This window comes from Panthera leo, chromosome B2, assembly GCF_018350215.1.
Source record: "Panthera leo isolate Ple1 chromosome B2, P.leo_Ple1_pat1.1, whole genome shotgun sequence".
Classification (NCBI taxonomy): Eukaryota; Metazoa; Chordata; class Mammalia; order Carnivora; family Felidae; genus Panthera; species Panthera leo.
In genome coordinates this window covers 112,903,091-112,916,751 of record NC_056683.1, presented here as the reverse complement: position 1 = coordinate 112,916,751, position 13,661 = coordinate 112,903,091, and the positions used below count along the sequence as shown (strand labels likewise).

Genomic DNA, 13,661 nt, shown 5'->3' with positions numbered 1-13,661 from the left:
TTTCTTTTAAAATATTCCCAAGATCCTAGACATGGGGGTAAAGAATGTTTTTTTTTTCTTTTAATTGCTTTAAAGCAATGCTTTTAACAGTACCATATTATAAGGTGTGTAGATGTAATATATATGACAACAATAACACAAAGTGGTGCAGAGTTACATTTTTCATGAATTGCTACAATGTGAAGTCTAAGTAGACTGTGATAATTACACAATGTATATTTTAATCTCTCTAGAGCAACAATTTTTTTTTAATATGAAGAGAAATACATGAAAAGGAAAGAGATAAATTACAGTGGAATTATAAAAAATATACATGTATCTGATCAACCACAAGAAGGAAGGAAAGAAACAGAGCAATAACAAAAAATGGGGCATAAAGCACCTGGGTGGCTCTGTTGGTTAAGGGTTCAACTCTTGATTTTTACTCAGGTCATGATCTCATAGTCATGGGATCCAGCCCCGTGGCAGGCTCCATGCTGAGTGTGGAGCCTGTTTGGAATTCTCTCTCTCTCTCTGCCCCTCCCCAGCTCATGCTCTCTCTCTTTCAAAATAAATACATTTTTTTAAAAATGGGACAAACAGAAAACAAATGGCAAGACAGTAGACCTAAACTGAACTGTATCAATAGTTACATTAAACATTTATGAACTAAACAATTAAAAGTCAGATTTTCACATTAAATTTAAAATAGAATTATAAATAAGCAAGACCCAAGTCTATTGCTATCTTCAAGTCTTTAAATATTAATATTAAATTGGTTGAAAGTATAGAAAAAGATACCCAATGTGAACAATAAGAAAGTTAAAGTAGCTAAATTAATATCATACAAAATAGACTCAAGAAGTATTCCCAGAGATCAAGAGGGACATTTTACAATGATAAAAAAGGCTCAATTCATTGAGAAGGCATGACAATCATAATTATGTATTCACTTAAAATCAAACTCAAAATACATGGAGTAAAACCTATTGTCTCCTTTACATTTCACTGTTATGCCCTCTGTCTTTCTTTATACTTGGTTTTGACTGATTCACCTTTCTAGCATCCTAAGGCAGAAACTTAGGTTATTGGTTTTAAACCTCATTTTCTAACATAAACACAGACAGCTATAAATTTCCCTGTAGGCATTGTTTTGGCAAATTCCACAAATCTTGGTATGTTGGATTTTTGTTACCAATCAATTCAATATTGTTTTCTTTGATCTATTTATTTAGAAATTATTTAAAAGTATGTTAATTTAAAAATACTTAGTGCTATTCTAGATTTTATTATTTTTCTACTTTAATTCCATTGTCATCTGAGAACAGATGTTATAAGATTTCAATCATTTGAAATGTATTTAGACTTAGTTTACTGCCCAGAATATGGCCTACCTTGGTGAACATGTGGTCTCAACAAACTGTGTATTCTATAGTTAAGTGGAGTTCTATAAATATCAGTTATAATCACAGTGCTTGTGACAGTGTTATTGAACTCTTCCATATGCTTATTATTTTCCCAACTTTATAAACTGTATAAAAATATTAATTGCAAGATCTTTTTTTTTTTAAAGTTTATTTACTTTGAGCGAGAGAGATAGCAAGCTGGGGAGAGCCAGAGAGAGGGGAAGGGACCTAATCCCAAGCAGGCTCCACACTGCCAGCATGGAGCTCGATCTCACAAACCACAAGATCATGACCTCAGTTGAAATCCAGAGTGGGATGCTTAACAGACTGAGCAACCTAGCACCCTGAAAGAACTTTTAAACTTTTATTATGAAACTATTAAAATATAAACAAAATCAGAAATAACAGTGTAATGAAACCTCAAACACCTACCATGCTGCTTCAAAACTGGTAACATTTTATTTGCAACAATTATAACAACTTTCAATAAAATAGAAGAAATATTAGAAAAAGAAAACCAAGCATTAACATATTTTTCGCTCCTTAAAAACAGTATAAAAAGGAAATACTTAAGGCATGGTAGCTGTTGCTTGATACTAAATATTGCATATATATTGGCCTTTACCTGCTGGAATGAGTATGAAATGTACTCACAGAACTTAAGATGACTAAGGCATTTGGCAATATGGAGAAGAAACAATTTAAAAACGGGTAATTCAGTAGTCTAAACACTAATGAAGTACACATCAAAGTTTTCCCTCAAAGATATTTCTTATTCACCTTCAAAAAAAATCTGGCACAGGGGCGCCTGGTGACTCAGTCAGTTGAGCATCTGACTTCAGCTCAAGTCATGATCTTGTAGTTCATGAGTTCAAGCCTCACATCAGGCTCTGTGCTGACAGCTCAGAGCCTGGAGCCTGCTTCAGATTCTGTATCTCTCTTTCTCTCTCTGCCCTTCCCCTGCTCGCTCTCTCTCTCTCTCTCTCTCTCAAAAATAAATAAACATTTAAAAAATTAAAAAACAAACAAAAAAACCACCAAAATAATCTGGCCCAATTTATCTATTTTATCGGCTACTTAATTTACTGACCAAACTAATCCCAGACCCTGTTGGCAAAGGCTATCAAAACATATATGAAGTGAACTTAGAAATGTCTTAGTAAATGATAACTGGTAACTCACAGAAATCATGAGTAGGAAAATACAGGATAATCCTATAAGGACAAGATTCAAAATCTTCTTTTCAGAAGTGAAAAATTCATTGCTAAACCTCATAACTAAATTTTGGTGTCAGTTCATCTACACCAGAAGCTTACAAGGGAGGTACCAATATGGTCTCACTCCCAGGCAATATGAGCTTCTAGGCCATATCACAACTTATTTGCTTGTTATTTTTTAAATAGCATCTTCCATTTCCAGAGTCGAGAAAAGCCATCACTTAAAAAAACATAAAGAGGCATTATCTTTTAGGGATCTTAAAGATTAAATAACATGATGTCTGGAATTTCAAATCCAGTGGGAGAAGGTTAACACATGAAAAAGACTGGCCACGAGTTAATAAATGTTGAGCTTGGGTGATGAATAAATGGAGACTACATTATATTCTTTATTTTTGTATATATTTGAAAATTTTCACAGTGGAAATTTCGAAGAGTCATAATGCTCCTTTTTCATAATATCTGCCAGACTTGTTCTCTTTTAAATGTCACGGCCATCACTGATGCCAACTGAAAACAATATAACCAAGAAGAACACTACTGTCCTCTTACCCAGTTCTATGTGATCTTTCTTTAGCTCTCTGCAGTTTCCAGTATGCTTCTTTGGCACCACAAGATAATGATGAGGTGCTGCTGGTTTGATATCTTTGAAGCAAACTAGGTCTTCATTCTGAAGGAGAAAATATATCGTTTGTTAGTGGATTTTTTTTTTAAGAACTTCCTAATGCTGTTCTGGCATGTCTTGAATACCATAAATCTCAGTCTGATAGGGAAATAGTACTTACGTCACAACTAAGCCCACCTGGGCAATTTTGTGAATATGCATTTAGTCCACAAAGACAAGCCTTACTGCCCCTCATGATATGCTCATTTATTCCAGAAAATGAGAAGATTTATATAAAGCTAATTTCAGGAAAAAAATTATCAATGAAGTTAATTAAAACTTCATTACCAACAATGATAGAGTTTTATTTTCATTAGATATTTCTCCATCTCTACCTACCTAAGGGTCTTTCACTCTTAATATGTACTTCTAAAGTTTGCCTACAGAAACATAGCGAGATTGATAAATTCTTTTTCACATACAATTTTTTTACAAAATAGATATTCCTCAATTATAACAAGAAAATCATCTAGCATCTACAGAGATTACCTTTTTAAACATTTTTCCATAAACTGTATATAAATACATTTGTTATATTTGCAACATTAAAAAGCCTTTGAAATGCTAAAACAAACTCCAGTATATTGTACTAAGTGTCCGATCCATTATATCAGAAGGTAAATTAGCGCAATTACTGTGGAAAACAGCATGGAGTTTCCTCAAAACATTAAAAACAGAAATATCATATGGTCCACCAGTTCCACTACTGTGTATTTACCAAAAGAAAATGAAAACACTAATTCAAAAACATATATGCACCTCTGTGTTTAGTAGAGCATTATTTACAATAGCTAAGATATGCAGGCAACCCAGGAATCCATCAATAGATGAATGAATAAAGAAGATGATGTATACACACAATACATTCAGACATAAAAAAAAAAAGGACATTTGTGACAACATGGATGCACCCAGAGGGTGTTCTTATGCTAAGAACAAATTGGTGGTTGCTAGAAGAAAGGGGGGCGGGGCAAAATAGGTGAAGGAAATTAAGAGGTACAAAGTTCCAGTTATAAAGTAAGTTATGGAGATGAAAAGTACAGCATAGGGAATATACTCAATAATATAATAATGTTATATGGTGACTACACTTACCATGGTGAGCACTGGGTAATGTGTAGAATTATTGAATTATTATTTTGTACAGCTAAAACTGTCATTGTGTGTCAACTACATTTCAGTAATTTTTTTAAGTCAAAAATCACTATCAATCAGTATATCAACAAGTTTCCCTCAGAAAAATTCCCAGAATACACTGTTGCTCATTAGTTCTCTGTTTCAAGATCAAAAATTCAATTTAATGAGGGCCTCATATCCTTACCAGTAATCTTGGTTTCAATGAGAACAATGGTGAAAGTCTATTGTACATATTATACCATGAACTTTCTTATCAGGAGCCATACTGCTCATCACCTAAGGTTCAGGGGACTGACAAGTCAACTTTTGATAAGACCACACTTCAGAAAATGAGACTTTTTTGTCTACTTTAGTCCTCAGGAGAGCCATGATTGAAATGGAAGGCAGCAAAAACAGGGTATTATGTGTCCCTTTCCTATCTCAAAATTTCTATAAAATGCCCACAACATCATGTTATTAAAACAGTGTTTGGGGTGCCTGGGTGGCTGAGTTGGTTAAGCATCTGACTCTTGATTTTGGCTCAGGTCATGACCTCACAGTTCATGAGTTCGAGCCCTGTGTTGGGCTCTGCACTGATAGCATGGAACCTGCTTGGGGTTCTCTGTCTCCCTCTCTCTCTGACACACCCCTGCTCACAATCTCTCTCTCTTTCAAAAATAAACATTTAAATAATAATACTAATAATGTTTAATTGTTGACTTTGTTGCTGTCCTCACTTAACATACCTTCAACCCAAATTTGCAAAAATGAATAGGCACAACAACATGAAAATCTTGAATATTATCCAGCTTTTAAGAGTAACTTGTCTATGTATCCCTTTGAATTAGCATTTTTGTATTCTTTGGATAAATACCTAGTAGTACAATTGCTGGATCACAGGGTAGTTCTTTATCTTTTTAACTTTTTGAGGAAACTCCATACTGATTTTCAGAGTGGCTGCACCAGTTTACATTCCCACCAACAGTGCAAGAGTACCCCAATGGCTATAGCAGCATTATCTACAATAGCCAAATTACAGAAACAGCCCAACTGTCCACTGACTGATAAATGGATAAAGAAGACGTAGGGCGTGTGTGTGTGTATGATATATATATATTATATATATAATGGAATATTACTCAGCCAAATCTTGCCATTTGCAATGATGTGGATAGAGCTAGAAAGTATTATGCTAAGCAAAATAAGTCAGAGAAAGACAAATACCATATCCTTTCACTCATATGTGGAATTTAAGAAACAAAACAGACGAGTAAAGGGGTAAAAGGAAGAGAGAGGCAAAGCAAGGAACACATTAACTATAGAGATCAAACTGATGGGTTACCAGAGAGGAGGTGGGTGAGAGGATGGGTTAAATAGGTGATGGAGATTAAGGAGGGCACTTGCTGTGATGAGCACCAGATGATGTATGGAAGTGCTGAATCACTATATTGCATACCTGAAATTAATATTACACTGTATGCTAACTAACTGGAATTTAAATAAAATCTTTTTATTTTTTTTAAAGAGTAACTTGTCGGGGCACATGGGTGACTCAGTTGGTTAAGTGTCCAACTTCAGCTCAGGTCATGATCTCACAGCTTGTGAGTTTCGAGCCCTGCATCAGGCTTTGTACTAACAGCTCAGAGCCTGGAGCCTGCTTTGGATTCTGTGTCTCCCTCTCTCTCTGCCCCTCCCCTGCTCATGCTCTGTCTCTCCTGTCTCAAAACTAAATAAACATTAAAAAAAATTTTTTTTAAGTGTAATTTGTCTATAAGATGAGGATGGGGAGGAGGGGGAAATGGTTACTTTTAAGATCCTGTAGTAAACTTAGCCTATGCAATCAATGATTGAATTAGATTTCCATCAAGCTTTCTAAAATATTGAAATTGGCCCTCTGATGTTACCCTCTCTCCCACTGCTACTATTGAACCAGCCATTATTTAGACTTTTTTTTTTTTTTTTTTTTTTTTTTTGAGAGACAGCACAAGCAGGGGAGGGAAAGAGAGAGAGGGAGAGAGAGAGAATCCCAAGCAGGCTCTGCCCTGTCGCTGCGGAGCCCAATGTGGGGCCCAAACTCACAAACCATGAGATCATGACCTGAGCTAATAAAATCAAGAGTCAGGCGCTTAACCAGCTGGGCCACCCAGGTGCTCCTTTTAGACTCTTCATTTTAAGAAAAACTTTCTCCTATTACAAAGATACAATGACAAAAAAGTATGAAATGATGCATGTACAAAGCTATCCTTTACAGCATGATTTGTGATAGAAAAAGAAAGAAAGAAAGAAAGAAAGAAGAAAGAAAGAAAGAAAGAAAGAAAGAAAGAAACAAGAAAATAACCCAAGGGTCCATAATTCAACTAGGAGACTGGTTGAATAAATCATAGTAAATACATACAATAAAGTAATATATAGCTATAAAAGGGAATGAGGATCTTTATATACTTATGAAATGATTGCTGAAAAATATTTTTTTTTAATTTTTTTTTTAACGTTTACTTATTTTTGAGACAGAGAGACAGAGCATGAACAGGGGAGGGTCAGAGAGAGAGGGAGACACAGAATATGAAACAGGCTCCAGGCTCTGAGCTGTCAGCACAGAGCCCGACGCGGGGCTCGAACTCACGGACCATGAGATCATGACCTGAGCCGAAGTCGGACGCTTAACCGACCAAGCCACCCAGGCGCCCCAAAAATATTTTTTTTGAGAGAGAGAGAGAGAGAGAGAGAGAGAGACAGCATGCATGCGCAGGGTAGGGACAAAAGGAGAGAGAGAATCTTAAGCAGGCTCCGCACTCAGTATGCAGCCCAACGCAGAGCTCAATCCCATGACCCTGGCATTGTGACCTGAGTAGAAATCATGAATCAGAAGCTCAGCCTACTAAGACACCAGGAGTCCCTGAAATATACTTCTAAGTTAAAAAAATAAATAAATAAAGCAAGAAGCAGGAGAATTGTTAGGCCATGTCTCGTGTAAGAAAGAAGAATACAAAATTAAACATACACATACATATTCTTACAATGGAAGAAGGATAAACCAAAAATATGTTTTTTAGTTTTTTAGTTTCTTGTGAAGGAAGAGCAACAGGGTAAAGATGACAAGAGAATGGATGCTACATTTTTCCGAATGTACTTTCTTTACAATTTTGACTTTAAAACATGAATATTTAACATACTTTTTGGACTTAAATAGAAAAAAAAAGGTAATCCCTAAAAACTGAAAACAAACAGAAACAAATAATCCTAACTGTATGCCATGTTGATAACACAACTACACAAAGAAAGATATTTCCAGTAACTCTAAAACAGAATTTTGATTCTCCATTACTGACAACCACTAAGTGAGAAGTTTTCCTTTATGCTTTCAATGCAGATCACAGCGAGCTTGTCAAGTATAGGACATGCCATGTTTATCCTTGAACTTCAAGTGAATAACACATAGTAAACCTGAAAAACTGTTTAATAAATAAATGTGAATAAATGACAGAAGCTTAAATACAAAGATAAAGCTATCAATGCTCCCTCCTCTAATCCTCGGAAGAAAGAAAGAAAAGAAAAGAAAAGAAAAGAAAAGAAAAGAAAAGAAAAGAAAAGAAAAGAAAAGAAAAGAAAAGAAAAAAGAGAAAAGAAAAGAAAAGAGAAAAGAAAAGAAAAGAAAAGAAAAGAAAAGAAAAGAAAAGAAAAGAAAAAAGAAAAGAAAAGAAAATGGTGTTGGAGCACTTGAGTGGCTCAGGTAGTTGAGTGTCTGACTTTAGCTCAGATCGTGATCTCGCGGTTCTTGAAACTGATCCTCACCATCAGGCTTGCTGCTGTCAGTGCAGAGCCCACTTTGGATCTTCTGTCCACTCTCTCTCTGCCCCCACCCTGCTTGCTGTCTCTCAAAAATAAATAAACATTTTTTAAAAAAAATTTTAAATGATGTCATTATAATTTTTACATGCTTTTCCAATAAGAGATGGACTTTCCATGATCTTTCAGTCTGTCCTTGCAAAACACCTTAAGTTGGAATTTTGGCCACTGTTTGATTTTAACAGTGTTTCTCGGCCTTTTTTCATTATCATCCCCCTAAGGAAACTTTATAGATTTTTTTTTTCTAATTGCTCCCCTCATCTGATATTTTAGAACCACAGCCATTCGGACATCCATTTATATCCTATATGCTATGCCTGTATTTCATATATATAAATAATAAGCTTTTTGCCCCTGCCCCAGGCAAAAACATCAATTTTTAACACTTTTGAGAATGCACAGATTAGACAAACAGCTAGTGTCTCTTGACCTCATTATACCACTGACTCTAAGCAATGTAGGCTAAGCATCCACTTACATACAACAAATAAACTGCGGTGAACAGGGTAGGTAGGTACTCAACCTCCATTGCAAATACTTCTGTGTCTTTAGTACTTCAGAAATTTTAAAAAGCCAAAATCCCCAGATGGAACTCAGCTCTTGCCAATTAGATGTACTTCAGACCTAGGTGCTTTGACGAGCTAACCTGAAGCAAAGCCATCTTTCTGTTGCTTCGGCTAGTTCCAGCCGGCGAACTGGTCAGCTGTAGGACTACCCAGTTTCCTTTTTCTTCCTTTCCCCTCCCATTCCAATGTCTAGTCAACAGTTTCCTGGGAGTCAAGAGACACACAGGAGACACCTTTTGTTTTGTCGCCATGGCCTACCGGTGTGGAGCTAGCAGGTGCAGTAGAGCTCTGCCGCTGTGTTGTTGCTCAAAGAAGAGTAGAAATACGTAGGTGCTACTGGCCTTCGTTGTCCAGAGGTCAGAAATGCAAAACATCCTGCAAGAGGCGGAACAGCCGTGCACAACGAAGCAGAATCCAGCCCAAACTGCCAACAGTGCTCCCACTGGAGAAACCGCTCAACAGTGGCAGTCACACTGCTTCCTCACCTCTGGGTCACACCTCAAGAGACCTCTTCCTGAAGTCTCAGCTCCAAAGGCTGACTGCAGCACAGGAAATGACTCCTCAGGGCTCCAGTTCTGCAAAAGCTGTTCTGGATGTCATTCTTGAAGGCTTTTCTAGATCCTGTTCCTTCAGCCCTTGCAACGACTTTTTTAGCAACTAATTCCCTATATTAAATCCATTTCTGCTTTAAATAACTAGTTTTTATTTCTGCAACTGACCCCTAATATCTAAAGCAAATTAAGAAGAAATAACATTTGAAGGAACATTTCAGTACCCTGCCATCTGAGGTTTGATTTAAGAAGGGGGAGGACATCAAAGTTAAACTAGTATTTCCTCAGTGTGGTCTCAAGCAAGGTGAAAATAAACATCCAGCCTTCTGTTTCTCAACATTCTTCACTGTCACCCCTCAAAAGACATTCTTAAGACTTTTTTTCCTGATTCCACTGTCATGATAGTTTAATACCGCAGATTATGCTTTTTCTGTTTGTGTCCACTATGTTTATCTTTGCCTCATACAAAAAGAGTAAGATACCACGCCCCAAAACCAACTTTTATCCCCTCAGAAGTGATATCTCCCCCACTGAGAATGTGTGGTCTACTATTTGTTTAGTCTCTTCAGTACACAACAAGAAAACACTATATGGATGCTTATGGAGTGAGGAACCTTCTCTAGCTTTTGCCAGAAAGGTTTCCCAGACTGACCCACACATTATGCTAGTACCTCCAATGATTCCAAATCAATGTTCTCCTCTGTACTTAATTATAAATCTACTCTACTTTATATAAACCCAATAGTTTCTAAATATTTATTTCTAAAAATAAACATATATGAATTAATATAGGAATATAATGTGTATAATACAAAATACATAGGCTAAAGATTAGGTTCTCTTTTTAAAAACATAATCTTTAACATTTAATGAGCTCTGATATATCAAATCATTCTAGATTCAATTGTAAAAAGATCTGCACCTTTTTGAGGCACTATTGTACAAGCATGTGCATCTTGCTTATGTTCTGTATTGCATGGACTAATGTCTATATTCATCGTGTGCCCCCTAGATAGGGTATAAAAGTAAAAAGTGTTTATTTGTCTAATTTCCTCTATAAAAATGTCCCAGGCTTTTCACATAATTTTCTCTGAAAATGTTCTTCACAAAGAAAAAACCCTGACCTTTGGCCAAGAAAAACAACAACAACAAAACCTGTGATACAAGTTTGGGCCACCCCACTCCGCCCCCCCCCCCAACTATTTGTAGACAAACTTTTTACACTACTACTATCTATTATCTCCTAGTTTTCCTCAACATCGGCGCTGGAGTGTGCAAAATTTAAAAGCAGTCTCTGGGAATCTATGAAATACTGAATTCTGTGAAGTTAAGAACCTCACTTTACCTCTTGCTAGCCTAAGTTTAAATTTAGTAAAATAAGGAGTGAATGAATGAGGAGAGCTTGGTGGTCCCTGCTGACTCTATGGATCAGCTCAAGAGGCCTACTTGGCAGACAACCGACTACTGGGTCTTCCCCCCCAGTCAGCTGCTGCCTGTCTTCACTCCTTCCCCCATTCAGCACAGACGTCAAGGTCCATCACTTCAGCCCTGTGTCCAGCCATAATTTCTTACGTTTGTTCCACTGCCCTTCTGTAACACCCACAGAGCCAGACCCAACCCTGGGTTGACACAACTGACCACCTGGTCTAAAACTAGATTGGGGCTGTGGCTGGCAGGATCAAACCGAACCAAACCCACAGCTCAGCAAAATACTGCAAGCGGTAGAACCACCTCACCAAGCACAGAGCACTGTCATCAGTTGTCTCCTCCGTATTCATGCCACCCTTTAGATTACAAGAGCTGAACACTGACTATCCTTTATCCTATTCGCCAGTGAATCTCCGACACCAGGTGCTTAGAACAGATTCCAGTTCGCTTTTAACGAATGCATTAATGATTACTAAAAAGATACCAGAATCTCTGGAGCTGATCCTCTCCAAAGGCTGCTTCTTTAAAGGCAAGTAGAACCAGCAGAAGAAAACGTGTAGCAGGTATCTGTGTGCAAGTATCTGAGCAAAATCTTAGTGCTCTGAAAATCTGCATACATTCCAAATGTCGACACCTGTAGAACTGTACCCCGCAGTGGAAATCTGCGCCGACTAAGAAATAGTTCGACCTCTGCCCCGCTCCCCCCCGCCCCCAGCCTAATTCCAGTCTAACAAAGAAGCTTTCCCCAATTACCATTATCTCTTTTCCACCAGTTTGCTCCTCAGTAGCAGTAGCAGACTGCGCAGAATTTAAAAGCAGTGTCTAGAAAGCAGGCGGTGGGGGACACGGCGGAGGAATCCCTCAATTAAAAACATCACAAATGCTATTTTCTGCCCAATACCTGGTATCAGCAGACAGAAGCCGAAGTGTTTGGCTTTATCACTACAATGTCCTCCCTTCGGCACAGCAAGGATACTGCTGGAGACAGTCCCCACTCCGAAAGAAGCAAGTCCGTCATTAACACCACGACACCCAGCCTCCCCAACCCCGGTCCACACCTGCGAGGCCTCCCTCCTTCCCGGGAGCCTGACACGACCGCACCACGGTCCGCCACGCGAGGCCTCGGACCCGGGGCTCCCGCACCCACGCCCGGTCCGCTTCGCAGCCCACCTCACAGTCCAGGAGCTCGGTGCCCGGTTCCTGCCGCCCCGCGATCCGGCAGAACACGCACTTGCTACTGTGTTCCTCGGGCTTCGACGATCTTGCGACAACTTCGGCGGTCTTCGATGAAGACACCTTAGGTTCCGCAGTCGCCGCTGCCTCAGAGCAAGGCTCGGATCCCACGCTGTCGCACCTCTGCTCCTCCGCCATCGCACCCGCCCCGGGTGGCCAAGAGCTATGACGGCTCGGGCACCACTGGCCCTGCGCAGAGTCCGCCTCCTGCAGCTCCTCAGTTTTACCTGGAGGCGTCGCCCTTCGCCTGCCGCAGAGAAAGGCAGGGAGTTGGGCGCACGCGCTGATCCAGGATGATGATAGACAAAGGGCGACGCAGGGATGGGCCTCAAAGCCAGGGAACACGAGGGGGCGTGCCAGTACGCACTTGGGTGCTAGCGGGAAAACCCGTTGGTAGCTACGGGAGTCGCCCCGCCCCCTCCGTCTCATTGGTAAAGACGCAACACGTCCTTCGAGACGCAGGAGCGCGCACCGTCGCGATGACGTCACCTGCGCGCTCTCAGGTCTGGCAAAAGGAACTTGGTGGGTACGTTGGACTTTCTTTTCCGAAGGTGGAAGTTCGCTTTATTTTGAAGAAAAAAAGAAAAAAAAAAGAGAGAGAGAAAGAAAAAAGTGTTAAAAATTTCGTACGTTTTAAACGAATGAGCACAATTTCTAGAGCCTGCTTTTCAACATAGATTATGTTTGATCTTTTCTTTCGTGTGTGCATTTTCAGCCACGATGGTTTGCTAAAGCTCAGAATATCCAAAACTGAACTTCATATCTCTGTCTACTTTTTTGTTGTTTACAGCACCAGCTAGATCAAAATAGCGGCTTTTATTTCACATTCCTCAATACACAGGTAAATGTGGAGTCTTGTAGTTTATAGTCTGTAATAGTCCAGAAATTCATTGCTCCTGCTTCATGCTTTCATGCTACAGTAACCCTCTAATTAGTTTCCCTCCTCCATTCTCCTGTTACTCAGTAATTATCGCGCCCCCCCCAAAAAGCCCCAATTTGTTAATTTGATACTCAGGGTTGACTCTGATTTGACCTAAGCTTTTCATTTTGTAATACTTGGCATTTACTGAACGTCTAAAATGTGCCATATATTTCTCTAATTGTTAAAATAAACAAGGTTGGTTTAGACCACTAAGATAAAAGTTGGTCTAACTCAGGAATCCACCAGCATTTTTTTTTTTAATTTTTTAATGTTTATTTATTTTTGAGAGAGACAGAGAGAGAGTGAGCTGGGGAGGGGCAGAGAGAGAGAGGGAGATACAGAATCCGAAGCAGTCTCCTGACTCTGAGCTGTCAGCACAGAGCCTGATGTGGGGCTTGAATTCACGATCGGAGAGACCATGACCTGATCTGAAGCTGGATGCTGAACCGACTGAGCCACCCAGGTGCCCCCACCAACCTTTTGAACACAGAACTCCTTTATTCACACTGAAAAATTTCTTAGACTAGCTTGTTATAGTAACCTTGTTATTTGTTGGCTTAGAAAATACGTAATAACAAAGCCCTATTGTGAATGCAGTCGTTTTTGAATGATTTCTGTTGTATTATTTGAAGACATTTAGGGGTACCTGGGTGGCTCAGTCAGTTAAGCCTCTGAATCTTGATTTCAGCTCACGTCAGAAAATCACGGTTGGTGGGTTCAAGACCCCCATGGG

At 39.0% G+C, this 13,661-nt stretch overlaps 1 protein-coding gene and 1 long non-coding RNA gene across 15 annotated transcripts in view; one reads left to right on the top strand and one right to left on the bottom strand.

Annotated features, from left to right (window-relative positions):
• Positions 1–13,661, bottom strand: part of LOC122220362 (tRNA (guanine(10)-N2)-methyltransferase homolog) — a 102,202-nt gene that overhangs the window by 75,846 nt on the left and 12,695 nt on the right. For 6 of the 10 annotated variants that reach the window (XR_006202820.1, XM_042939759.1, XM_042939760.1 and 3 more), the window contains 2 exons: positions 11,944–12,568; positions 3,155–3,272 (listed from right to left, as the gene is read on the bottom strand). Coding sequence is in view for 8 of the 10 variants with exons in the window: in XM_042939759.1 (XP_042795693.1) it covers positions 3,155–3,272; positions 11,944–12,568 (743 nt within the window). In the remaining 2 variants the exon portion in view is untranslated. Of the gene's footprint in view, positions 1–3,154; positions 3,273–9,052; positions 9,157–11,943; positions 12,569–13,661 lie in introns of those variants that run through there. The other 4 variants (XM_042939761.1, XM_042939765.1, XM_042939763.1 and 1 more) reach the window with 4 other exon arrangements.
• Positions 12,486–13,661, top strand: part of LOC122220364 — a 32,092-nt gene continuing 30,916 nt past the window's right edge. For 3 of the 5 annotated variants that reach the window (XR_006202821.1, XR_006202822.1, XR_006202824.1), the window contains exon 1: positions 12,543–12,847. This is a non-coding gene — a long non-coding RNA (uncharacterized LOC122220364). The other 2 variants (XR_006202823.1, XR_006202825.1) reach the window with 2 other exon arrangements.